The sequence below is a fragment of the Delphinapterus leucas genome, chromosome 5, assembly GCF_059928025.1.
Source record: "Delphinapterus leucas isolate spDelLeu-1000000601 "Yukka" chromosome 5, BTC_Dleu_Yukka2, whole genome shotgun sequence".
Lineage (NCBI taxonomy): Eukaryota > Metazoa > Chordata > Mammalia > Artiodactyla > Monodontidae > Delphinapterus > Delphinapterus leucas.
Window position 1 is genome coordinate 31,637,185 of NC_143133.1, and position 26,939 is coordinate 31,664,123.

The 26,939-nt window shown below is 44.3% G+C and overlaps 1 protein-coding gene and 1 non-coding gene across 3 annotated transcripts in view; one reads left to right on the top strand and one right to left on the bottom strand.

Annotated features, from left to right (window-relative positions):
• HADH (hydroxyacyl-CoA dehydrogenase) overlaps positions 1-23,123 on the bottom strand; it is a 47,440-nt gene extending 24,317 nt beyond the window's left edge. Inside the window, exon 1 of one of the 2 annotated variants that reach the window (XM_022567096.3) lies at positions 22,873-23,115. In XM_022567096.3, coding sequence (XP_022422804.1) covers positions 22,873-23,004 — 132 coding nt within the window. In that variant the 5' untranslated portion in view covers positions 23,005-23,115. Of the gene's footprint in view, positions 1-22,872 lie in introns of both variants that reach the window. The other variant, XM_030760086.2, reaches the window with a different exon arrangement.
• LOC115801988 (small nucleolar RNA SNORA43) lies at positions 12,396-12,529 on the top strand. The gene has a single exon (XR_004022361.1). It is a non-coding gene; the product is annotated as a small nucleolar RNA SNORA43 (small nucleolar RNA).
• Positions 23,124-26,939: the final 3,816 nt, after the last annotated feature.

Here is a 26,939-nt window from a genome sequence, read left to right on the forward strand (position 1 = left end):
ACTCTAACACCATTCTACTCAAAATACCGAATAAACATAATAAGCCAACAGTAATTAAACACACACTTCTTACTTCTTCCCAGGCACTGCTCTAAACCCTTAACACGATGACAATTCTCCAAACAACCTTACAAGGTTAAGAAATGTGGCCACGGTCACACAATAGGTAGGCCGCAGAGCTGGGATCTGAATCAAGATTCTGAAGGCCACACTGTAACCACTACCCCGGGCTGCGCTGTCCAACACAGAAGCCACTAGCCACACAGGACTATTTAAATTAACTGAAATTAAGTAAAATTAAAAACTCAGCTCCTCAGTTGCACCAGTCCTATCCCAAGTGTTCAACAGCCCATTCACAGAGCACCTACTCCCTCCCCAACCACCTTGCTTCCTTAGAGCTGGCCCAGCTTGTGCAGATTGACCCGTGGCTCATCTCCGCTGCAGTCCTTAAGTCAGCAATGGGTAAGACTTTAACAATGGTGGCAAAAAGACTCATGTCCCCAAGGGCTAATTAGTGGCAAGACTCCCAGGAAACTAGGTCTTGTCATCAACCAATTTAAAAGGAAAATTCCCCTCCCGTCCCCTTGCCCATCTTGGTTAAATCCTGAGGATACGTTTAGTGAAGCTGCCCCAAGTTCACATGGAGCCAGCCTAGTTGAGCCACAATCAATGACAAGTCAAGCCCTACCTACTTCATCACAGTTTGCCAACAGCTTTGGCAAAGACTGGAAAAGGTAGATACATTTTTTATTTCATATTACAGGTAGGTGTTATACTCAGTTCAAGCCATAAGTAATAGGACACATATGGCCTAAAACAAACATCAATGATGCAAGATAACAGCACAACTGAGATGCCTCTCAGGGTCCGGAGAGACCCCACAGAACCACTGGCTTTGGAACGTCTGTGGACCAGTGGTACGTAAAAGAGGGGCAGGTTAGCAGATACAAACCTGCCCAGAGATGACAGTAAAGAGTAGTTCTAAACCACCATCATGATGTGATTCTGGAAACCAGGCAACTAAAAACTCAAAGTTGAAAACCAAAGAGGAAAAGAAAGAAACAGAAGAGAAAAACGCAAAGGAAAAAAGGTTCATATCCCAAAGAAAGATTTCCAAGGAACACTTCTAAAAACGATAAGACAGGTTTTAGATGGAAGTTAATTAACAACAGCGTCTCCCTGAGAACGCTGCACTTAGGACTGCGAGTCTGAGCCTGTGGGGCCTGTAGGCCGCATAAGCACCGCCAGCACCCCAGAGACTGGAACTGAGAAAAGGAAACACTGCCAGGACCGGAAGGTCTGACAACCACAGCAGGGCAATGGGGGTAACGGAATGAGTTATCTTGACAAAAAAAGAGGAAAGAAGCAAACTTGCCCTGTCGGCACAAACACAGGCTGCAGGCAGCAGCAGGTCAAAGTAAAATAACACCCCGAAAGCTAAACACACATCAGTCCAGATCAGGTTTCTCCCTAAGTAACAACAGACCAAGGCCCATCTTGCCAACACCTCAAATCACTGGACACAAGTCTGAACCTCCAATTCAATAAATTCAAACTAAAAAAGCAAGAGCAAGTTTAGGAACTGTGCAGGAAAGACCACACTGTGAGACTGTTATCTTTAGAAAGGCTCTTGGCTGGTGTCTGGAAACATACATTTGGAGAGAGTTCCTGCTCGCAGTATCTAAACTGTGCAATATGGTTTACACTCACAACTGCTTTCCTTCTGAGAGTCTGAAATTCTGGTGCTTGCCAGGAAGAGGGTGCCTATGTGACCAGCCCCAATAAAAATCCTGGGCTCTGGGTCTCTAGTGAGCATCCCTAGTAGACAACATTTCACATGTGCTGTCACAGCTTGCTGCTAGAGGAATTAAGTGTGTCCTGTTTGAGTTCACTGGGAGAGGACTTGAGAAGCTGGCACCTGATTTCCTCTAGACCTTGTCCCACACGCCTTTTCCCTTTGCTGGTTCTGTTCTATATCCTTTTCCTGTAATAAGTTATAGCCACCATGGTGATGACTCTATGCTGGTCCTGTAAGTAAATCACCAAACCTGGAGAAGCGGGGGGAATTTGGTGAGGAACCCTGACACAGAAAACTAAGAAAATAAATCTCAAATTCCAGATGCAGTTGGTGATGAAACTGAACTGCTATGAGGCAGGCAGCACTGGGGGGCAACAGCTGAAGGGAGGTGTGATGACCACTGGTCGGGCACCTCGTCTGCAAGGTGGGGCAAGCAGAGGTGCTGGCTTGGGGACCTTCCCTTTTTGTCTTGGTTCCTCTGTCTGACAGTCCGTCTGGAATAACACAAGTGGTTTTCACCTTGCTCCTCTTAACCTCTGACCTAGGTCATCCTTTCAATAGGCCAGACAGGATTCCTCAGGTTCCCCCTTTTGCCCAGGTCCCAATCCACTCTCCCGCACTTCACCTCCAGCATCACTCGGGCTTTTCTGCTCCTCAAGGGGTTGGGGAGGAAAATTCAAGTACATTTGGAACAAGACAGTGCCAAAGCTGAAGGGAAGAGAGACTAAGAAAGACAGCAAGGGACTTCCCTAGTGGTTCAGTGGTTAGGACTCCGCGCTTCCACTGCAGGGGACACTGGTTTGATCCCTGGTCGGGGAACTAACATCCCAGAAGCTGCAAATGGCGACCAAAAAAAAAAAAAGACAGCAAAGGCAGTGTCTTTCTTTAAAACTTTATAATCCCACTGAGAAAACATGAAGGAAAACACTCAACAATACAAAGCTCCATATGTGGGATGTCAAAGAAAATTAAAACCACATGGTGAAGAATTCTGTCAGGCAACAGATCTCAGAAAGCTGGGTAAGAAGAGTACACCTGGAATGCACCATCTTCCCAAGGAACAAGGTATTAACCTTAAAGAGGTGGAGCAGAATAAGTGAAGGAGGTGGTATCATGCCATCTCTCTAGAAAGCCTCTTTCAGAGTTATTATAATCGTGTTTGTGACAGTCACAGGGCATTTTTGGTTATGTGGCAGATAAGCCATAACGCTATCCTTATGATTACTTTTTTTAAATTGCAAGCAGAAGCAAACCTAGAGAGGAAGCAACCCTCAAAAATTCAAGTGAACCAAGAGAGACTTACAAAAACACTAAAATTCAACTGGGAAAAACCCTGGCCAAAAAGCATTTTCAGCCTAAATGCCGACTTTCCACTCCTATCCAAAGTCCTCTGATAAACACCGCCAGCTGCCCACCCACACTCCCCCACCCCAGCCATAAGGAGACACTGGGCAATTCAGTCACTGCCTTGCTCATCCTGGCGTCTAAATGAGCACACTAGAGATGATACAGTATGTAGACAGCAGCCAAAACCAGCTATTAAATCAAGGCTCTCTAGGCAATGTTCCAGAAGAGCAAAGTGCACGTGTCAAATGACCCATGTCAAAGTTACTGAGGGTGTAAAATTTCTGTTTACTTTCTCATCTCAACCAGAAGATACAGGATGTGCAAGGAGGGGCCGAACCTCAGAGAGAAAGAAGACAGATCTTCCCAGTGTCACTGATCACATCCTCACTCTGCAAAACTTCCCTCAGCCCCACAGTGCCTCAGTGGTCTGAAAGAGGCTGCTCTTGGAGAAACTTTGCTCAATTTTTTTCCCTACCTCAACTGACTGCAGAATTTTCTACAATTTTGGGCTCTCCAAAATGCCTAAACTGGTATTTCTGGTGTAGTAAGAAAGCAACAATTGTATACTCTAAATGGTTATCCCTTTAACAATTTCTACTTCAGCTTTTCTTACCTTGGTTAACTCATAAAGCTTCAAGAAAATACGAAGGAAATCTTATGGTAGGGTCATTCCACAAATATAGTTAGAGAAGGACATTCTGGTTTAAACCCAAAGTGGATATGGTTAGTGGGGAGTTCCCTGGCGGTCCAGTGGTTAGGACTTGACACTTTCACTGCCATAGCCTGGGTTCAATCCCTGGTCAGGAAACTAAGATCCCGCAAGCTGTGCGGCACAGCCAAAAAAAAAAAACCCCAAAATGGATTTGGTTCGGACTGAGAAAATACGAGTGAAAAAGAGAAATTTACATTCTTGAAATATTTTCCATCTCATGGTGAAGCTCTTGGCTGCATAGCAGTAAACTACCGTTACAGCACAGCTTCAAATGATTTCAAAGAAAGCAGTTATTTTCATCCTACCCACTTGCAGAGAGTAACCCAACCTAATGCTAAAGTTCCTTGCAATCATTTCTTGCAGACATACCCAAGAGACACAAGGTTGGCAGTATCTTGAGGGCAACTTCCTGTCCTATTCATCTTTGCAAACCCCAGTGCCTGGTCCATGGTGGGCACTCAATGTATATTTGTTGAATAAGTAAATGATCAAACTACATCTAGCCCACTGCCTGGTATGTATTAGATGCCTGATAACATTTCCACAGGATGAGTCTAATGTTCTTTGATTCTATTCATCTACTCCAAGTGGGGCTGATATTCCTCTCCTACTCTGTGTGTCTAAACGGGCTACCACTGGGATAGAGTCAGGATGCAGGCAGCCTGTCCCTTGCCCCCCTGCAATCCATGTCCAACCTGAAAGCTGCGTGACTCTCATCCCAGACTGGCTCAGTAAGCTGATGCAACCTTAAGCATGGCCAGCAGTCAGATCTTCATTCATGGCTTCAGCTACACGTGGGTTTGAAGGCAAAAACCAGAAAAAACAGAACAGGAAGTGCTGTGTTTTTCTTGGAAGCCAAGTAACTGTACTGGGGTATACAAACAATCTGGACAGCGGGGAAGCTGTCAAATAGCTTGGATGAAAAAAATGCAGATTCTTAGGAAACGCTTTCCACCAAATGACCAGGGGTCACAGACGAGAACTTTGGCCTCTCAGAGGTGAGCACTTTTGCTCCCCCACGCCAACACCCGCACTCCCCTGGGGTGGAGGGCAAGCACCATTTAGAGTCCCGTGCTGAGCACGGCTCTACGTGCGTTCCCTTTACTACTACTGCCTCCTCGTGGCTCAACACCGTGTCGCGGCTGCTCCAGGCCCTGGGACAAGGTGAGGAACAAAACAAATCCCCTGCTCTCAGAGAGCTTTCACTGCTCATAAATTACCCTGTTCGGTCTGCACAACAGCCTTTGGGGGAGGCACTGTAACAGTAAGCAAAGTCTGGATGCGATGGGGCTTTGATGCTAGGGCCGCCTGTATCCAAGCTCACGTGCTGGCTGTTCCTGACCCCGAAAGGCATGGCTGGGTCTGAGGGGAACAGTCTGAGACAGCTCTGAGCTGGGCAAGGGCCAGACTCTGGAGCCCGTCTGCCAACTGTGAGACAGAAAAATTCCTTAACCCCCAGAGGCTGTCTCCTCACCCATAAAAATGGGCAGCAGAGCTGTTGAGAGGATTAAAAGAGTTAATATACACTAGGGACTGTGCCTAGCATATCACAACAGCTTAATGATTTTACTCTAGGCAGGCCCCTTCCTCCTTCTGCAAGGGTCCAAGGCCTAATGCTGGATCCAGGTACAGACTCCAAAGGTAAATTACTTTATTTTGCTTTTAAAATTACATCTTCTGATCTCACGACTTGTTCCCTTTTTGGTTTTCATTTTCAGGTTTCCTCTTCTGTGTCCTTCCATTTTTACAAACAGGCTAGGATCTCTCTTCATTTAAAAAGAATGTTTAGGGACTTCCCTGGTGGCGCAGTGGTTAGGAATCCTCCTGCCCAATGCAGGGGACACGGGTTCGATCCCTGGTCCGGGAAGATCCCACATGCCACGGAGCAACTAAGCCCATGTACCACAACTACAGAGCCTGCGCTCTAGAGCCCGCGAGCCACAACTACTGAAGCCCGCGTGCCTAAAGCGTGAGCTCCACAAGAGAAACCACTGCAATGAGAAACCTGAGCACCACAACAAAGAGCATCCCCCGCTCAATGCAACTAGAGAAAGCCCGCGTGCAGCAATGAAGACCCAACACAACCAAATTAATTAATTAAAAACATAAGAATGCTTAAAAAGCAGGGGGGACACCCACAAGCTTCCTTAGCCACCTGAAGCTGGCCTTCGCTTCACCACAGAAGTCTTTCAATTACTGGGGGGGCACAGTGGTATGTGGAGCGCGAGTTCTAGAACTGGACTTCCTAGATTGAAACCCTGGCTTAGCCACTTACTGCATAACTTTGGACAAGTTATACAGCCTCTTTATCTATGATTTCCTGATCTGTGATAAGGAAAACAACAGTGCCCATTTCATAAGATTGTTGTGAAAATTAAAGAAGTTAAAGCGTTTAAAGTGTATAGACCAATGCCAAGCACAAAGAAGGTGCACAATGCTTGTTAGATGTCACTCTCGTCACTACACTTTGCACTCTCACTTTCCCCCTGAGCCATGCAATTCCTAAACGCTAGTGATGAGGCTTCCTCCATCACTACTGTGGTCTGAATGTACAGATAACTTATCGATGGTCTTCTAAGTGCTAAAGCCAATGCCTGTTCTTTGGCTCCATATTCTACTTTTCCACAGCCCTACACACTGCCAGCTAAACCATCCTTTTAGAAACTCTCCAATTTCTTACCTCTATTTTTTATCTGTTCCTTTTAGCCGTATTAATTCTCTCCATCTTCTCAGCTTTTGAACAGAGGTATCCTTCAAGGTTCTGCTGTCAGTATTCTTCTTCTCTGTCTTTACAGCCTTTCTTTCTGGAATCTTAATCATTCGCATAATTCCAGCTATGTATGAAACCAGCATATTCTGTCCTAAGCTACAGTCAACACCTTGACCCTAAAAACCAATTCTCCTTGACCTTCATTAATACTACCACTATCCTGAGGGTCACAATTTGCCGGACAACACTTTTTTCTTAACCTCAACCCTTACTTACGGCCAAAGAAATTATATCCACTATTCAAGGCCCATTTCAAAAGCTACCCTCTCCATGAAGCCCTTTTCCAAATGAATGTCTTCTTTCCTCTGTTTTGAAACCTTAGACCTAGACTTTTACTGCTGTTATTATGCTGCTTCACACCAAAGTCAGCTGTGTCATGTGGATCTTTGTCTAACGATCTCTGCTCTTGGATCTGAATCCCTTGATAGCAGACACTGATCTGGTCCCTGTGTGCCCCAGCACTCATCACTTGCACACGGTGGTTGTCCAATAAATAACTGCTCAATACCAGGTGCCCAGAGCACAGTGACCTGAGCCCGTGCTCTCCTCCGGCCACACACTTCTCCCTTACGCTGCTTCATGGCTCCACGACCCTGCCCTTAGGTTCCCTCCACCAGAAAGCACCTCTGCCTCACTGTTGCCTGGGGGACTCCAACTCGTCCTTCATGATCCAAGAGAGGCCCTCTCTCCTTTAATGAAAGCTCTCCCAACCTCTAGCAGAGGTGGTCACTCCTTTGTGCCTCCGATTTACAGATACAGCAGGTCCTTCCTGCAGGACTCCAAATACAGAAAGAAAATAGAGTGCGGAGCTGGTGAGAGCCACCAGCTACCAATGGCCACTCAGTTATGTAACGGTAGCCAGAACCCAGGATGTGAATACAACAGAGAAATCAAAAACAAATGGTCATAAACAATTTCATGTTGTAAAAAATCTCACAAATTTCAGAATAAAGGTCATAAACCAATGAGTATTTAGGAGAAATTCCAGATGTGAAAGATAAATTAGACATGGAAAAGCTGACCAACACCAACTCTTGATGATGACTCAAAACAATACCTAGAGACCTTTTCAAAAGAACTGCTGTATCATCCACTTCTTCAGAGTCTGAAGCAGCTGTTACCACAAATCCCAACATAGGGTAGTTCTGGCACACTCCTAACTGCAATCCAACCAAAATTTCCAGTAAATATAAATTTCATATACATATATGTGGTGCAATGTATACATATGCCTTTTTATAACATGTACTTTTTTAATGTTCCTTTTCCCTCACCCTAAGAAGATATATCTTATATGTAATGTTATATCTTAAGTGTCTAAAAGCCATATCTTAAGGTATTTAAACCACTAAAACTTTCATCTGTATCAGGTGACATCCCAGATATGATAAGCAGGCGATCTGTGCCTTTATGACAATTAACTGTTCATACTTGTGCTCCTTCCTCTGGACAGTGAGCAATTCAAGAGCAGCATCCACATGTTACCTTCAACTGCCCCAATGCCTGGCACAAAGGGACACAATATTCATGAAAAGAAGGCATGAATAATCGCTCTATTTTTTAAAAGCGTCAATTTGTAAATTATCTTAGGAATAAGTTCTCAAGAAATCATGACTGGTTTTGCTACTAGAAACTCTTTATAACAAATTTTACAAACCAAGTTATTTTAGAATTATGAAAAATCACACTCTTAGTTTGAAAAGGATAGGAAGAAAAAAAGAGTTAATAACTGGAGGCTTTAGTCAATTACCAAGTGAAAAAAATGCCACAAAAATGCCTGGTATTTTGTGAGCAGTCCAACCGTTTTCTGGCACTGGTGGAGATGCCAGGCAAAAGGGGAACTGGAGGGCAACCGCCATGTAATATGACCACCTCTATAATTTCAAAACTGGATTTATGCTTAATTTCCTCCAGCATGTCAATGTGTCCTGTACCATTTATCAAAGGATCAAAGGGGCTGTGGGCACACACAGCCCCTTTGACGGACAGGATGTGTCCGTCCATCCTGTGAGGGACACGTGCGTGAGCCAGGTCAAGGATGACCACAGACATGTGACATAGGTTCCTCTTCAGGTTTCTCTTCAACGTATGTTTCTTCTCTATCACAGAAGGGAGAAAGTGAGACACCTTAATTTCTCAACTACTGCAAGGTCAGAGATTGGCAAAAGTATTTACTGTTCAGCTTTATTAGCTACAGATGATCAAGATCCTCTACTTTTAGAGCAGGAAGATCAGTGTGGTGGCTTTCACACTTTTTAGCCATGAAATCCTTCCTCATAAGAATATATACAGAAGAACAATACATAAAGCATGGGTCAGGGAAGAGGGGTTTGGGAACCACCAAGGAGATTCACTGAACTCCTAACCCTAAAGTCTATCAGAGCATAGTGTAAAAACCTCTGATCTATTCACATCTGTTAGGATGGCTATTATTTAAAAAACAAAAACAAAAACAAAACCATAAAATAAGTGTTAGCAAGGATATGGAGAAATTGGAACCCTTGCACACTGCTGACGGGTAAAACAGTACAGCCACTGTAGAATATGGTATGGCAGTTCCTCAAAAAATTAAAAATAATTACCATATTATCCAGCAATTCCACTTCTGGGTGTATACCCAAAAGAAGTGAAGCAAGACTGTAACACAGTTACAACCGTAACACAGTTGTAGACCATGTTCATAGAAGCATTATTCACAATAACCAAAAGGTGGAAGCAGCCCAAGTGTCCATCAATGGATGAATGGAAAAACAAAAGGTAGTGTGGACATGCAATGGAATATGATGCCATTAAAAATATTCCAATGCAATATTATTCCTTAAAAAGGAAAGAAATTCTGACACATGCTACAACACAAATGAACCTTTAAGATTTTTAGGTGAAATAAGGCAGTCACAAAAGGACAAATACTGTAGGATTCCTCCTATAGGTAGTATCTAGAACACAGTCAAATTCAGAGACCGAAAGTAAAGCAATGGCTGCCGGGGGCTGGGGGAAGGGGAGATGGGGAGTTATTACTTAACAGGCATGCACTTAAATGCCACTGAACTGTACATTTTTAAATGGTCAAAATGGTGTCTTACTTTATGTATTTTTTACCACATACACACAAAACCTTTAATCCAACACAACACCTTCATTTTACTGAGAAAGAAACATTAACTAAAGCAAAAAAAGTATTCACCTAAGATCACATACAGGCACTAAAGTGTTCTATCCAAAACATAATTCTGTAAAAGGCACTTCTGTCTACATTACTAACTCCATTAAACTTTTCAGTGGCTCCCAAGACCACAGAATAAAAGTTCTTGCACATGGCATGCAAGGCCCTCCAGGAAAGGGACTCACCTCCTCTCCAGACATGCTGTTCACCGTCGCCTGAGACTCTAAGACCACCACAAGGCTCGTAGTTGCCCACACCTGCTACTACTGCCTCTCACCTCCAGGACTTTGTACTGCCCATGCCTCCTCCCCAACTTCCCCTCATTAACTAAGCCTGAGTATCACTTCCAGATACTAAGCATCCCCACCCCAAGATTCTCTTCGTCCCAGGCATGGCATCTGTGTTCCAGTAATACCCCTGCATACCCTTACCATCCACCCACCATGGTGTGTGATGACCATCCGTTTAGGTGCTGTCTCCCCGACTCCTGGATTCTGACTAAACATCATTCTATCTCTGTCGGCTGAATAGACCCTGCCTGGCTGGGGTGGGCCCTCAGGAAATGTTGACTGAACAAATACATCTGGTGGGAAAAGCCAAGATGAGATTAGGTCTCCTGAAGGTCCAAGGCTCTCTTCATAGGGTTGCTTAGGGCCTCCCCTCATAATGTGAAAATAACTATATTGGAGTTCCAGTTCAAGACAGTACAGTAGGAAGATCCTGAACTCGCGTCCTCCCATAGACACACTGAGTCTACAGCTACATATGGAACAATTTCCTCTTTTAAAAAACCTAAAGAGGGGCTGAGTGATGACTACACATCAGGCAAAAGAGAAGAAAACCACAAGGTGGGTAGGAGAGGCTGGGATACAATCTCATCATAAACCCCATGCAGGGAGGGACCTTGGAACCTGGAGCTTCTCCCTGAAGAGCAAGGGGCTTGCACCCACATCAGGCATCCCAACTTTTGGGTCATACACTTGAGATGACCCTCCAAAACTTCTGGCTTTGAAAACCAACAAGGTTCATGTCCCAAGACCCACAAGGCTCTAGCAATCTGAGAAGCCACTCTTAAAGGGCTCACATGCTCAGGTTCACACACCCCAGGGCCCAGCTGATCACACCAGACTTAAAATAAAGGAAGCTGACCTGCTATATTAAAGCGTCAGCCTGAAGGGCAGGCATCTCATTTCACACACACATCTAGAAGCCGGCTGTAACACTCTCCAGGTATGGAGGCCGGTAGGCACCACCTCTGCGCTCTCCCTGTGCCATTCTCCAGAGCACCAGGGTCTCCTGGTGGGAAGCTTCTGCACGTGTCTGGTGCTCCAATTTTTGCAGCCACTGCTAAGCAGTGCCTCTTGATTGCCTGCCTCTGGAGGCTAGGTGAGTTTGCATTCCTGGCCCCGTAGGACTGTAATAATTGGTGTCACCCAGAAAGGAACTCATACCCATCTGGCACCCCAATTTTTGCTACTGCTGCCAGGGGACACCTCTACATCGCCTGGCTCTGGTGGTCAGTGGGGTTTATCTTCGTGGTTCCCACAGGACTGTAACCAACAGAGAAAGTTCTTAAAGGGCTACCAGAAAACAGCTTATACACTCATCCGGTGCCCTAATTTCTGTGGCTGCCACTTAGGGAACACTTCCAGATCACCTGGCTCTGGTGGCCAGAGGGGCTTAATGCCTAAGGTTCCAAGGACTGTATGTATCTAATTGCTTTTAAAAGCTGATGCCTGAGGGCCTGGCTTCCAGGTGGCCTGAATCTAGATGCTGAGATTCTTCCCTATGGGACATTAACAGGACTTGGCACATCCTCAACTACTAAGAGCTGTTAAAAACATAACAGGGTACTTGGATAAGCACAGAGGTTGGAGACAACCAGGAGCTGAGGCAGGGATGAACAACAGGGTTCACCTTCTACATGACGTCACTCCTTCAGGGCTGGGAGACGTGATTGTTCCATCTACCGTTTAGAGTCAAGCAAACTGAAGAAACAGAGGATTATGTTCCAAATGAAAGAACAAGATAAAACCTCAGGAAAAAACCGTAACAAAGCAGAGACAAGTAATGTACCTGATAGAGTTCAAAGTAGTGGTCATAAAGATGTTCACCAAATTGAGCAGGAGAATAGATGAACACAGGGAGAACTTCAACAAAGACATGGAAAATAAAGAAAGTACCAAACAGAAGTCACAGAGCTAAAGAATACAATAACTGAACTGAAAAAAAAAGCTATAGAGGTTAAACAGCAGACTAGATAAAGCAGAAGAATGAGTCAGCTAGAAGACAAAGCATAAAACTCAACCAATCAGAGCAGCACAAAGAGAATGAAAAAAAGTGAAGATAGCTTAAGAGACTTCTTGTACAACATCAAGTATACTAACATTCACGTTACTGTGTCCTAGAAGGAGAAGAGAGGGAGAAAGGAGAAAACTTATTCCAAGAAATAATGGCAGAAAAATTCCCTAACCTGGGGAAAAGAAACAGACATCCAGATCCAGTAAGGCCAAAGAGTTTCATATAAGAAGAACCCAAGAGACCCACACCAAGACACATTATAATTAAAATGTCAAAAGTGAAAGACAAGGAGAGCTGCCCTGCAGATGCCGGACTTGCCGGCACCACGGGTGCGGCTGCCCTGCTGCACCTGTGACGCTGGGGCAGAGAGGAAGCGGCTACTTCTACGCTCAGTGCTCAGAAGAGTGGGCGCTTAGGATGCTTTGTAGCCGGACATCACCAAAAGCTGCGTGAGAAAGCACCTTGTTTCCACGTGCACTTGCAGTGGGAGCTGTGCGCAGGCCCTTGAACACGTTGATATTCTTTTTCTTTATAAAATAAGGCTTGTCGCGAGAATTAAATGAGATATGTGTACAACCACATGGCAAGCTTTGGGCACAATGGGATTGACCAGGAGAGGGCCTCCTTATTGGAAATGATTGTTCTGTTGGTCTGTCTGGCGAGGACTTTTTAGGAATCCTTGGGCAAGTGTGACATGCATCCCTGGCTGAGGGCCGCTGAGCTGGTATCAAGGCCCTGTAGGGCCTCCAGGCCCTGTTCAGAGCAGGGTCCTAGGTGGGGGCGAGGGGGGCCCAGAGCCACCTGGTCCACAAGCACTCGTGCTCTGAGGACCCTGAGACGCGTCACTCTGGAAGGAAGGCCAGAGGTTCGCTCCTGGCATTTGTCCTGCTGATGAGGCATTAGTCGGGCCCCTGTGTGGAGCCCCTCGATGGGCCAAATGTAACCCTATAAAATGATCATCCAAACCAGGGGCGTCCTGGTCTCCTTGCGGGTGGAGAGTGCATTTTGCTATTTCCCGAGATGTTTAAGTTGGAGGGCTGAACAAAAGCTGTAGGTCAGTGGCTCTCGACTAGGGGCAGTTTGTCCCCCTCCCAGGGCACATGGCAATGTGCAGGGCAGGAAAGGGGTAGCGGTGCTGCTGGCATCTAGTTGGTGGGGGCCAGGGCTGTAACTACATGTCCTGTGGTGCCCAGGACGGCTCCATAGTAAAGCTACAGGGTCCCAAATGCTGATAGGGCCAAGGCTGACAAAACCTGCTATAGAAAATATGGTGTGGGGGTGATTCACGGATTGGATTCCATTTCTCAGGTCCGTGGGCCCAGCTCGGTCCTGTGCAGCTGGTCAGTGGAATCGATCTGCAGGTGTGGCTCTTGTCACTCTAGGACTGGCTTCAGGGCACCGTCCTCAGTTCTGCAGGACAGCACACCGGAGTGGAGCCAGGGGGTGTGTGCCTGACTCACAGCACGGCGTCCATGCACACCCAGTCTGCTGGCAAGGGCAGTGGAGAGCCAGGGAAGTCATGGCCTTGGGAATGTCCTCTGATGAAAAAGAACCTGCAGGCTTATCAAATAACTTTTGTGTGGAACGTTGGTGTGTTGAAAAGCAGTTCTGTGTGCTTTCCCCCTTGGTGTGGATCAGCAGTGCTGAGGCAGCAGGCGTGATACAGAAGTGTGAGCAGAGATGGTATGGAATCCCCAAACTCCAGGGAAACTAAAAGTGACAGCAAGCCAGTGAAGAGGACAGGAGTTGGGGCCAGTGGTGGTGGCGGCAGCCCAGCAGGCACCCCTCGTCTCAGGGCCCTAATCCTGGCTCCAGCCGGGTGGTCAGGGGAACTGCAAGGTCTTCTGGGCGAGCAGAGCCCACAGTCCTGAGCTGTTCTTCGCTGTGTTTGGGTCATCTCCCCGCAACCAAGGGGGAGAAATCTAGATGAGGTTTAAGAATTAATGCTTTAAGAATGTGGATCTCATAGTTAAAACCTTGGAACACGTGTTTTCAGCACAAGGTGCTAAAGTGAACGAAGGATTTAACACCTTTTCAAGGAGGGTGTCTCCATGTGGGCAGAACTAGAGAATAAATGGGTGTTGAATAAAAAAAAAAAAGACAAGGAGAAAATATTAAAAGCATCAAGAGAAAAACAACTTGCTACACACAAGGGAACCCCCAGTAAGACCAACAGCAGAATCTCTGTACGTTAGAAGGGAGTGGCACAATACATTCAGAGTGCTGAAAGAAAAAAACTTCCAACCAAGAATACTCTACCTGGCAAAGTTATTGCTGGGAGTGAAAGAGTTCATCACTACTAAACCAGCCTTACAAGAAATGTTAAAGGGACTTTAAGCTGAAAAGAAAGGGCGCTAATTAGTAAAAGAACACATATGAAAGAATAAATCTCACTGGAAAGGTAAATATATGGTAAAGGTAGATTAATTATTTATAAAGCTAGCATGAATATTAAAAGACAAAAGTCGTAAAAGTAACTATGATTATAATAATTAGTTAAGGGATATACAAGATAAAAAGGTGTAAAATGTGACATCAAAAACATTAAATGGCGGGGAGGGTATTAATGTTGAGCTTTAGAATGGGATCAAACTTAAGTCGTTATTAAATTAAAATAGACTGTACAAGTTGCTGTATGTAAGCCTCATGGTAACCACAAAGAAAATTAAAAGTCAATGCAGGGAACTGAAGATATTTGAAATATGAATATAAGAATTCATAATCAGAATCTATAAACGTTTCCTAAAAATCCATTAGGAAAAAAAAGGACAACATGAGAGCTAAACAGGAATGAAATTTAATAGCATATTACACAAGAATATATCTATATGGCCAATAAACATGTGAAAAGGGGTTCACCTCACTAGTATTGTAAGCAGGGAATTCTAATAAAAATACAATGAAATGTCACTACACCCACCAGAATGACTAAACTTGAAAGGAACAATATAATCCTATAGAGCAAAGAGAATCTTCATACCCTGAAGGCAGAACTGTAAACTGGTATAACCACTTTGGAAAAATGTCTGGCATTATCTACTGAAGTCAAATATATTCATATCTTGTAATCCAGCAAGACTGTAATTGAAACTGAAATTGTAATTTCACCCAAGAGATATGTCCACACATGTATGTCAAAAGACAGGACCATGACTCTTCACAGCAACAGTGCTGTGACGGTTAATTCCAGCAGGTCTAGAATTAGCCTGAGTTGTTTTGCTAAAGTTCCTGCACCACAATGACCCCTGGTCAAGGCATGAAACCTACTGATTTATAGTGTTGCTTTGCAAACTGAAGTCTAAAGTTTTGGGGTGGTTTGTACCAGCTTATCAGCATTGTTTGTTGATAAGAGTGATATTGATGATTCACACCTGATTTGATTTTTAATTAATTATTGAATTTTCTCTTACTTAGAAAAGAATTTCATGTGTCTTGTTTGCAAGGAAATCAATCACACTCATTCTTCTCAAATTATTCAGTGATAAATTATCCCTAGTTTTCTGAGGAGATGGTAGTGGAAGAGTGGATCACAAAAATAAAGAGGTCTTTTTCCCTCCTCCCATAGACATGTTATTTTTTCAATAAATAAGGAGGACTCTCCCTGGCACTTTAATCTGAGTGCCAATAATCTGAATCAACCCACTGAGAACTCCTGTTTTATGTGATAGTGACCTACACTGTAAGACCTTGAGGACAAGCAGTCTGCAATGGAAAAAAATTTATTTGAAGGCTATGTCCTCAGCTCTATGACTTCTCTAGCCTTGGTGGAAAGCAGGCTTAGCCAGAGAGAAATATTTTTGGACAAGGGTGCTCAGAGCTGTAAAAATAGGTCCAGTGAACAGCACACTTGTCAAAGCCCCTGCGTACTCCAGCCACAGGGCCAAGGAAGCATGCCAAGCAGAAGCTTGCTGGATTTCTCTATTTTTGCAAACATACCACCAGATTTGAAGCCCCTTCTCTGAAGTGTAATTTGAGTGGAGAATTTGTGAGAATTACATCAACTGGTCCAGTGAGATGTTCCACGTGCCCCTACACTACAGGAGGGCTGCGTTTCATCAACATTACATTCTCTCTGAAAAACGGCAAAGTTGTATGTACCATCTGCCAAACGCCAATTCTGACTTCTCGATCCTCAGAGTAAGTGTTTGGCCGAGAATAAGTACACGGAGTCGCTGCTCCCCATGAGGCTGCTGCGCCCCAGAGGCTGCTGTGCCTTTGCATCTAGGCCTGCCCTTGGGTTCTCATGATTTGATCCAGGGAGGAAAAAAGTCATAAATCAGTTGCATCTCTCAGAGCTGGCAAGTCGGGGTTTATGACTGTCTCTGTGCAATGCCGTGAACTCTGCCATCAACACAAGCTGTCTTCACAAACTTCAACAATCAGAAAAAGGCATTCCATTGAGGCTTTCGACCACCACCACAGATAGGTGGTTTGTACTTAAAACAGTTAAGTTCATTGGCTGGCCTCTTTTTTTAACTGAGATTTTTATATTTTAAATAGCATTTCTAAAAAGCCAAGGAAATGTGCCTCAATTTTTAAGTGAGCCTGTTAAATACACAATTTTTTTTTTTTTAATTCAGTAAGCATCTGGGTTTGGTAACATAGAGAAAATAAATTCTCTCCCTGGACCCTCCACTCCCATCTCCCACAAATTCTGGAAAGCAGATGGGATAACTGGACATGTCAGTGGCATCAACCAACTCTTAGTTATATTTAAGAATCCCTGAAAGATGTTGCCAGGATGCACACTTTCTGAGTAGAGGAGAGAGCTGCAATTCCAAACTTCTCTCTCGGAAGATTAATATGGCAATGGTTATTAGGATGAGTGTTTCTTTCCTATTAGATTCTGCTGAAATGAACCAATTAAGATGTTTCCTCAACAATTCAGGTATCAACGCCTGGTCTAGGAATTACAAAGGAAAGAACAGGGGAAACAGCTCTCCTCGGAGGAAAGCCTCAGAGCCTTCTGCTGTATGGTGGACACTCTGACAGAAACCCTGTCTTTGGAGTGCATGAAGTGGCTAGAAGATCAACAATGGCAATCAGAGAGAGAGGAAACTCTTTGGGAAAGCTGGAGAGAACAAACAAGTCTTGCCAGGTGAATTTGAGTCTATTATAGGCAGAAAGATAGTAGTAGAGGATGGAGATGACCAGCAGGTGACTCTAACTTTGAATCTAGAGCTGAAGAGAGGTCAAGCTGATAACTGCTGATTCCAGATACCCACAAAAAATCCCCTTGCCCATGGAAGCCATACTTCTCCCCACAAGACAGCAGAGGCTAAAGGTGCAGGTAGAACTGTGGTCATTGCAGCCACAGGGATCTCCAGCAAGCAGAAGAGTAGTTGAGAGACCCGAGTTCCAGGCCCTGCTCTGCCTCTGACCCTTGACCCCAAGTGCCATCTCTGCAGGGATGAATATCATAATGGTCACATGAAATGACAGAGACATTAAAGTGCTTGGAACAGAAAAAACTGTCACATCTGTAGAGTGTTTTTTAAGTGTCAGGCTCTGTTGCAAATGCTTTATGACTATGAACTTACTGTAATACCCAAATACAAGTGAACAAAGCACTAAGATTATCTCTCTCAACAGCCCACACAATTAGTCTTAAAATCTTTAGAACTGTTTGAACTCTCCATAGCTCCCTATCATATCTTCAAAGACAGTTAAGAGAATCTAAAATAAGAGAAGTCATCACCAGATTACAGCTGATGGATCTACATAAAGGCAGCTAACATTTACTGAACAGTTACCATTGAAAACACTAGTACAGTCTAAGCACTTAGCTCATAGAACTCTCAGAACACTAAGTATTATTCGTAGATAAGGGAAGAAGCAGAGAGGGGTTAAGAGACTCGCCCAAGATTCCACAGCCAGGAGAGGAAGGGCTGGGATCCAAACTCCAGCAGGCACCTTACAGCCTGCTCACTTTCAGGCATTAGACCACCACTGAGCGGAAAATATCACATAGTCAGCATAACCTAGAGGGAGATATAGAACAGAAAGCAGCAGCATTATCTTCCTGTGGTCCCAGGAGAGCTAGGCAGTGAGGTATGTGCCTAAGGCAGATATGGGGAGAAGAGAGAAGGAGGAGGAAAGGAAATGAGAAACTCAAGAAAGGGGCAGATAACAGTGAGGTGGATCTAGGAAACAGCAGAGAAAACCCAAAACCTGACTGAGGTACCGTTTCTGCTCTACAATATCCAAACATATTCTACGGCATTCATTTTTCTGCCTGTCAGCCCTACCTCTTCTACAGCATCTACAGCCACACCCCAAGTCCAAAGACTAACATGCTGACAGAAGCTGATTTTACTGTCCTAGTACATCATGGATATCAGAGAACAGCCCAATAAAGAAATGAGCATCAACACAGTAAATGAGGGAAGAACTTCATGACAAACACACACCCCGTACCCTTGAGGACAAAGTTAACACCTGGGAATAAAACTATTCCCTCCATGGGACTTCCCTGGTGGCGCAGTGGTTAAGAATCCACCTGCCAATGCACAGGACACGGGTTCAAGCCCTGGTCCGTGAAGGTCCCACATGCTGTGGAGCAGCTAAGCCCGTGCACCATAACTACTGAGCCTGTGCTCTAGAGCCCGCATGCCACACTACTGAAGCCCACATGCCTAGAGCCTGTGCTCGTCAACAAGAGAAGCCCCTGCTTCCTGCAACTAGAGAAAGCCTGCGCATAGCAATGAAGACCCAACACAGCCAAAAATAAAAGAAACAAAACAAAACAAAACACAACTATTCCCTCCATAAAGAACTCTGAGTCAAAATGAGAGCTTACAGCCACGTGACTGTGCCAACCTCTTGTGCTCCTAAAACTTCTCCTAGGCCACTGCACTGTTTTCAAACAAACTTCAACAGAGGCATACTCACTGTAGCGACAGAAAAGAATAAAGCTAAACAACACAAAGCAACTCTGATCATTCTTCTACTCAGCATCAGAAAGTTCAGAGTTGGGGGCAGGAAAAAGGAGATGGGCAAACAAATGCAGAGGCTGGGGAGAAGACTTCCTATCCACTTGAGTCCTCATCAAGCATCGCAGAGTACTACAAATGTCAGGGAAACGTGTACTTGTAGTTTAGAATACCCCTCCCCTTGTTTTAATAGCCTAAGGAGCTCTCCCCAGAAAAAATGTGCACTTTTTGCTCTTTAAGAAGAACAAATAAAAAAGCTTTCAGTGTGAACTCAGCTCCAACCTCCTTCTAGATGCAAACTCTCACTTCCTCAAAGAAGTATAGTGCACTAAAAGGAAGGTTGTTACCAGAGAGCCAAGAAATCCAGCCCCTAAAATGCCATTCCCAGAAAGCCCACTGGCTTCTCACTAGTAAATTAACAAAAGCTATAAGCTCTCTGGGCTCCTCATATGAAAAAAAGGCAATGCAAGAAGCAAAGCTCTGACTCACTCTATAAATTAAAGAGATGCACAGCTAATAACTTCTTCCTTTTTTCCCTTCTTTACAAAGCAAAAACCAACCTGTCCCCCACTCAAGGGTCAATTACTGCTGGAAGCTTCTTTGCTGGCCTAAGTATCCAGCTGAAGATAAACTGGCAATCAGACCCAAGTCAGAATAATGGGCAAACACACACAACAAGTTAACCTTACTTAAATATTAACCCACAGTTTTCGTTTTTTGTTTTTTTAATTTAAAACAAGCAAAAGTAATGACAGGCAAAGTAGACACTCTTAGAGAATACAAATATACAAATGGCCTGTGCTCTGATCAACTACGTATAATTAAACACAGGCCTCACTCGTCTTAAATTGCTTAATTGCTTGAGAAATGTGTCAGGCTCCCACAAAATCTACTCAGTTTTTTTTTTTTATCCTACTCAGCATGAACTGGAACATATGGCAAAAATGATAAATTTTTTTAAAATATTAAAAATGTAAACAGAACTACACCTTGACTAAAATTAAAACTACTTCATGGGACTTCCCTGGTGGTGCAGTAGTTACAAATCCGCCTTCCAATGCAGGGGACGTGGGTTTGATCCCTGGTCAGGGAACTAGATCCCACATGCATGCCACAACTAAGGAGCCCGTGAGCTGCAACTAAGGAACCTGCTGGCTGCAACTAAGGAGCACATGTACCACAACTAAGGAGCCCGTGAGCCACAACTAAGGAGTCAGCCTGCTGCAACTAAGACCTGGTGCCACCCCAAATTTTTTTTTTTAATTAAAAAAAAACCCTACTTCAGAAAGAGTTCTGGAGAGTGAAGCTAAGTGTGAATTAGTAGCATAAACTTAGATGTTACTTTGCGCTTGTATTTTTAAGGCTTTACTGAGGAGGATAAAAAGTGCCTTCCCTCTTTTCAGAGGTCCCTGAACAAACTGCAGTCAACAACTGGCATTTGCCTTCAGGATTAAGCAAGATGGAACAGAATCACAACCAGTGCTCTCCATCTTAACATCACAGGCCTACCATAGCAGCAAGGATCAGAGATGGGCGTGGCATGAGGGAACAATGACAAAAGGACAAGGATAACACCATGATGGTAATAACCCTGAAGGCAGCTAACATTCTGTGAGCCCTTACTAGATGCCACTGTGCTAAGTGCTTGACGTGTGCTACTTCATTCAATCCTCTCCATACTCCCAGGAGGCTAGTCCTACCTCAGAGATTAGTAAAGCAAGGCACAGAAGTAACTTTTCCATGTTAGCACAGAGCCAGCATAGACCATCCCAATTCCCCACAGTGAACTGGATCCAATCTACAGTCAAACCACACCAACCAATAGCTGTGGCACTAAATAAGCAAAACAGATTTACCCTGTGACAAAAGCTGTAGGTCAAGGAGCATGAAGAATGAGGCAGTACTGCCTCGAACAGCATGCTGCAGGATAGAGTGCAAAAATGGATCAGCTAAACAGCCAAAACCAACCAACTGGCTGAAAGTGGCACACAGAGATATAATGCAGGGAAGTGCGGTTCCCCTCCACAGGATTAAAGCTGTCACCTACAGCGGCTGAGGCTCTTTTAAACCTTGTTATGGAAGGACAGAACTACCGTTCCCTAGGATTGTCCCCTATTTAAATCTTTGGTCCTTATCAACTTCTTGAATGACAATTCCATTATATTTCCAATGTGTGGGGTAAATGGCTTTCTTTTTTACCCCTCAGGTTTCAAAAGGCATGCCACCCTGGTCCAACTACTCAAGGATTTGATCCACAAGTCTGAATGCCCATCATTGTCAATCTCCTCCCTCCTTTCTCAGATGAAAGCTCCAGCACCATACCCATAATTTTAGGTGTTACGTGTGTGCCTTTTTGTGCAACATAACACTTTTTGGGCCAGTAGTGGATACAGTACTCCAAGAACTGAGCAACCTGAATTTGTACAAAAGTTGAAGTGATGCTTTCTACTTAGTTTCTAATCCTCTTCCACTGATGTCTTCAAGGGACCATCAACAATAGTTTCTGGACCCATTTCCTATATTGTTATTGGGGGCTTAAGGCCCTAATATATTGTCACTAAGATGTTGTTTAGATGTTTTTAAACAAATACATTATTTTATACCTGCCCACAACAAATCTCACTCTCACAGCATAGGGAGATTTGGGTGGAGCAGGGAGATACAAATGCACTCAACCTAAACTTTCTTTTAAGTATCACGTAGTATAATAAACTTTCATGTTAAAAGGACCTACTCCTCCCATCTCACGTATAATAAAGATTAATGGGACACCATAACCCAGCAGCCAGGGCATGTACACAATAAAAAGGGCAATATATGTCCAAAAACATGATCTGAGAAGAAATGGGAGTCAGAAGAATAAAACATTAATGAAATACAGATTTTAGAAGAAAATGCAATCAAATTAATATGTTGCAAAAAACCTGCAGTCTGGGAAGTTTTAAGATATATAATAATAAGAAAAGATTTTTCTACAAAGCAAGCATAGAAGCATAGACTTGGCTGGAAACAGACACTACAAAAATTAAACTCCTTCATGATCATAGCCACTGAACTTGAGTTCTCCCTTAAGAAAAATTAGATAAATGCCTCCCCCGTCCAACAGTACAAGTAACAAAGGGCCGACATGCTAAGCATATAATCAGCTAGGCTATGAAAATCACGGTTCCCCAATACGAGTTGGAATATAAACGCTAAAACCCAATCAGTAAAAACACAAGGATCACAGTACCTAGGTAACAGCTGCACAACTGACCCTGAGTCACAGCTTAGTTGGAACCGCGCGGAGTCCTGAAGATGCACACTGAGATTAGCGACTCCTTCAGAGCCCTCAACCGCTCTGCCTCCCCCTCCCACTCTACCCAGCGCCAGAGGGCACTAGGTCAAAGACTTCTTGCGCAGCACTTGGTGGAGTCCCAGCGCCTCACAAGCGCCGATTAGGTAACGTTACCAAATGCTTCAAAAGTGCTGACTATCATTCTTTGTAACTCAGCAAGCACACACTGGGAGAGGAGAAAAGACCATTTAGAGAGCAGAAAACTGCTCTGACAACGGCTGCAAAATTATAAAAAACTAATAAAATTAAAACTGATCGCAGTACGGGTCTCTGGAAGCCAACCGCCGTAAACTGAGGCTCGGCCCAAGAACACTAGATCTTTGGGGGACTGCAGACTAACAGGCCCAGACATTTCAACTACACGGGGGAGGGTCGGGGTGGAAATTCCGCGGGGCTCGCGTGAACGCTGGCCTCCGGGCCTGACAATCCCCGCCGGGTCGCGGCCCGCCAGCGCTTTCCTGTCAGGGTGGGGCAGCAAAGCGAGCGGGGAGCGCTGCCCGAGGACTGCCCACCTGGGCGATGCCGGCGCCCATCAGCCCGCCGCCGATGACCGTCACATGCTTGACGAGGATTTTCTTCGCTGAGGCCGCGGCGGTGGACGAGGAGGACATGGAACGCACGAACTGCCTGGTTACGAAAGCCATGGTGCAGACGGCGAAAGCGGCGACAGCGACAAGACCTGGCGGACAATACTCCCTCACGCAACACCTAAGAGCGAGCAGACCTCTGGGGGCGGAAGCCCTAGAGCCCCGCGGCCCGCGCGCCCTGGGCGACGCCGTGACGTATTCGACGGCGGGGGCGGAGCCTCGAGGCCCGCTTTCCCCATTGGCGGAGGCCGCAGGGACGGCGTTCGAACGTCCGAGCGCGGCGTCCAAGCTCACGTGGACTGGGGCGGGCCGCCGCCCTCCTCTGCAGAGCAGGTCTACCCAGACTGTCGACGGAGCTGCTCGTGTGCCGTTGAGTGGTTAGCGTTCTGGTACCGGACCCAGTGCAAGCCTTTCCTCGCAAAAGCCACGGGCCCCTTGTAAGGGGAAGTCCGTGGTGTTGCCTTGTTAACTTCTCCCTTTTGATCCTTGTGCGTAACTCGGCGCCAAATAAATACGTGTTATTTGGCTGTGGTGATGAGGAAGCCCCAAATGAGCACCTTCCGTACGTGTCACCATAAACCAAGTCTAGGGATTATTTTAACCCGGTGCATATTGTTCCTGCTAAAAACGGAAGGAAACAAACTGCTCACACCCAAAGCAAATGTCGAGTGACCCGTGAGTTCTAATGCAAAAATCAGGCCCACTAAGGGAAAGAGAAATTTAACCTTTAATTGCCCATTTCGACTTTACATGTTTATTAATGCAGGGAACATGTGGACAGTTTAAAGTCAAAGAGGAACCTTTGTGGAGTAACTGGTAATAATAGAAAGGCCAATCTTCTCCCTCGTGTAAATAATTTCTAGTTACTGTACCTTAGTAATATAGAATTTTTATTTATTTATTTTAAAATATGTAATAAGGACCCACAGACTCACCATCCAAAGTCTGCCTCCTCCTATTGCAGGTAACTTACATAGTGAATCCTGTGTTCACCGTTGCTTTGCTTACATCTCATTCTTATTTCTGATTCTGTAAAAGTGTGGGAGAAGTGCTGGTGTTGAGCACTTTTTAAGGCTTGGGACGTTTCTAAGGAGATCGTTACTGGCTGAAGACACTGTCACATCCAAATAATTAAAGTCCATTAAGTGCTAGAATGTACCAAATGCAAAAACCAATAGGACTAGAATTGGAATAGGAAGATTACACGGAGAACCTAGTAACTTGAACAAATGAGTCAATTTATGAAGAAAAGAGGCTTCTAGGCACAGGAAGCAGCACATGCAAAGGTAGAAACGTAAAAAAATATTGCCACAGGAAAAGGGTGAGGAATTAGGTATTGTTAGAGGTGAAGCTAGGACAGTAGATTAGGAAGATGCACAGATGATTCTTTCGGTGGATTTTAACTTTTCATTCTCATTTAAAAGTTGTGTTTAATGCAAGGCCAAACATTCTGATTATAGTGTCGTCACAATATGTATTTTTTTAATGTGTATAATGTAAAACATAATGCCTGAGTATTTGGTATGTTTTCAGATCTCTGATTTGTTTTCCTCAGAACAGAAAGAATAACCACTGCAGTATTTTTTAGCAGTTCTCAGATCTGAGGCCATCTGTATTATGTAAAGGTGTGATGTGAAGAAAGGAGCAATGAAGTGAGAGTCAGGAGTCCTGTCTCAGTCACTGGTGTGCAGTATAATGGTCTGCAGACTACCTCCCTGGGCTCCAGGGTCCTTGTCTTTCAAAAGAAAGGGCTGGGAAGGGTAAGCTGGGACAAAGTGAGAGAGTGGCATGGACATATATACATTACCAAATGTAAAATAGATAGCTAGTGGCAAGCAGCCGCATAGCACAGGGAGATCAGCTCCGTGCTTTGTGTCCATCTAGAGGGGTGGGATAGGGAGGATGGGAGGGAGGGAGACGCCAAGAGGGAGGAGATGTGGGGATATATGTACATGCATAGCTGATTCACTTTGTTATACAGCAGAAACTAACACACCATTGTAAAGCAATTATACTCCAATAAAGATGTTAAAAAAAAAAAAAAGAAAAGGAAAAGGGCTGGACATGTATCTTTCCAGCTGTTTCATACTGAGAGTCTAACCCTCATTTACACTCTTCTGAACCAGGAAGGCCACCCCGGCCTCTATTCCTGCCCAGTCCTGATCAGATGACAGTTACAATAGAATCATTCTTCTTTTGCCAGAACTGCAAGTCTTTTCCCAAGTGTGGCCTTGAACTTTCAGGCACCCAATAACAATTTCTGTGGTCCCCGACTTGCACCTTCACCCTGTTCTTAGGGAGGTGCTTCGTTTCTCTCTGCAGGAGTGGTGCACTGGAAAGTGTGACACTGGTCACTGACCAACTCAAAAACAGCAAAGGGTACCCCTTTTTTACGGGTAAGGAAACTGAGGCCCAGAGAAGTCCAGAAACTTAGCCAAGGTCACACAGCTAATGAATAGCACAGGCAGAATTCAAACTCAGGACAGTCTGTTTTCAGGGCTCATGTTCTTGGCCACTATGCTGTTTTGCCTCTCTTTATAGCAACCCTAAGGTTACCACTGCTATCTTCTTCTAAAGGTGAAGAAACTGAGGCTCTGAGCGATTAAGTCATTTATTAAATGTAACTCACCCAATAACTGACCAAGCTCAGATTTGAATCCATTCTGACCTCAAGGCTCCCATTCCTTTCATAATTTCATACTCTTTAGAAAGTGCTGCTGTTGCTAGAGGGGAAAAAAAATTGGGGAGTGGTCTCCAGTAAACATACATGTCTAGATTTGGAGGTTTAACTGTCCTACTAAGGTTATCATTAAGGTTAAGCAGATTAATGTATTTAGACATTCCTACCAATAAGCCCCAGAACTGTTACGTTTCACACAGTGAGTCCCAATATTTACACCTGAAGACTTTATAAAACCATGTGTTTTATTCCTTCCTGATTTCTAGCATGTGGACTCATGCTTCTCAAACACAAACATCCATTTATAATCGTCTACTGATCACCTCTATTTGGAAATCCCTCAGCTACTTCAAATGTAACTTATCAAAATTTGAACCTATTATTTCTCACTTCCCACAATACCTTTCACCTCCTCTTGCATTCATTGTCAGTTCACGATGACACACAACCAAGGGCATTTTCCTTCCCCCTCCCCACCATATCCCCATTCACTCGGTCAGATGTCATTGATGCCACCTTAGGAGCATACAGGCTTCCTCCCTCATTTCCCCCTCTTATCTCTATCCCTATTTATCGGCATTTTATCCAAGCCCTTGTCTCCTTTGTAGAGACTGAGCCCATTCCTGAAGCGCCTTACTGTAACTAATGTCTCTTTGACCCAGTTCATACTTCACATTCTTCTCAGACTGATTTCTCAAGTTATAAACTGGGTCACTGCACTCTCCTTTTAAAAATTTTATTCACAGGATAAAGACCAAACTTCTAAGTCCTGGTGCCAACACTTTAAACTCACCTATTTCCTTCTACTCCTTCTCAAGTACCTTACATCCTAGCCACAAAGAACCAAGTTGATTTCCTAACTTATAAATTAGAAATCATCTTTTATAAAGATCCTAGTATCTATAAATTAGTTGAAGGCTAAAATATATTTTGAATAACTAATTCTCAGACATTTTCAGAGCCAGGTATTTATCTATTATTTTTTTATTGAAGTATAGCTGATTTACAGTGTTAATTACTGCCAAACAGTGAAGTGATTCAGTTATACATATATATATATATATATATATACACACACACACACACACACACACATTCTTTTTTTAAATATTCTTTTCCATGATGGTTTATCATAGAATATTAAATATAGTTCTCCGGGCTATACAGTAGGACCTTGTTTATGCATTCCATATATAATAGCTGACATCTGCTAACCCCAACCTCCCACTCCATCCCTCCCCCAACCCCCTCCCCCTTGACAGCCACCAGTCTGTTGTCTATGTCCGTGATTCTTTTCCTGTTTCATAGATAG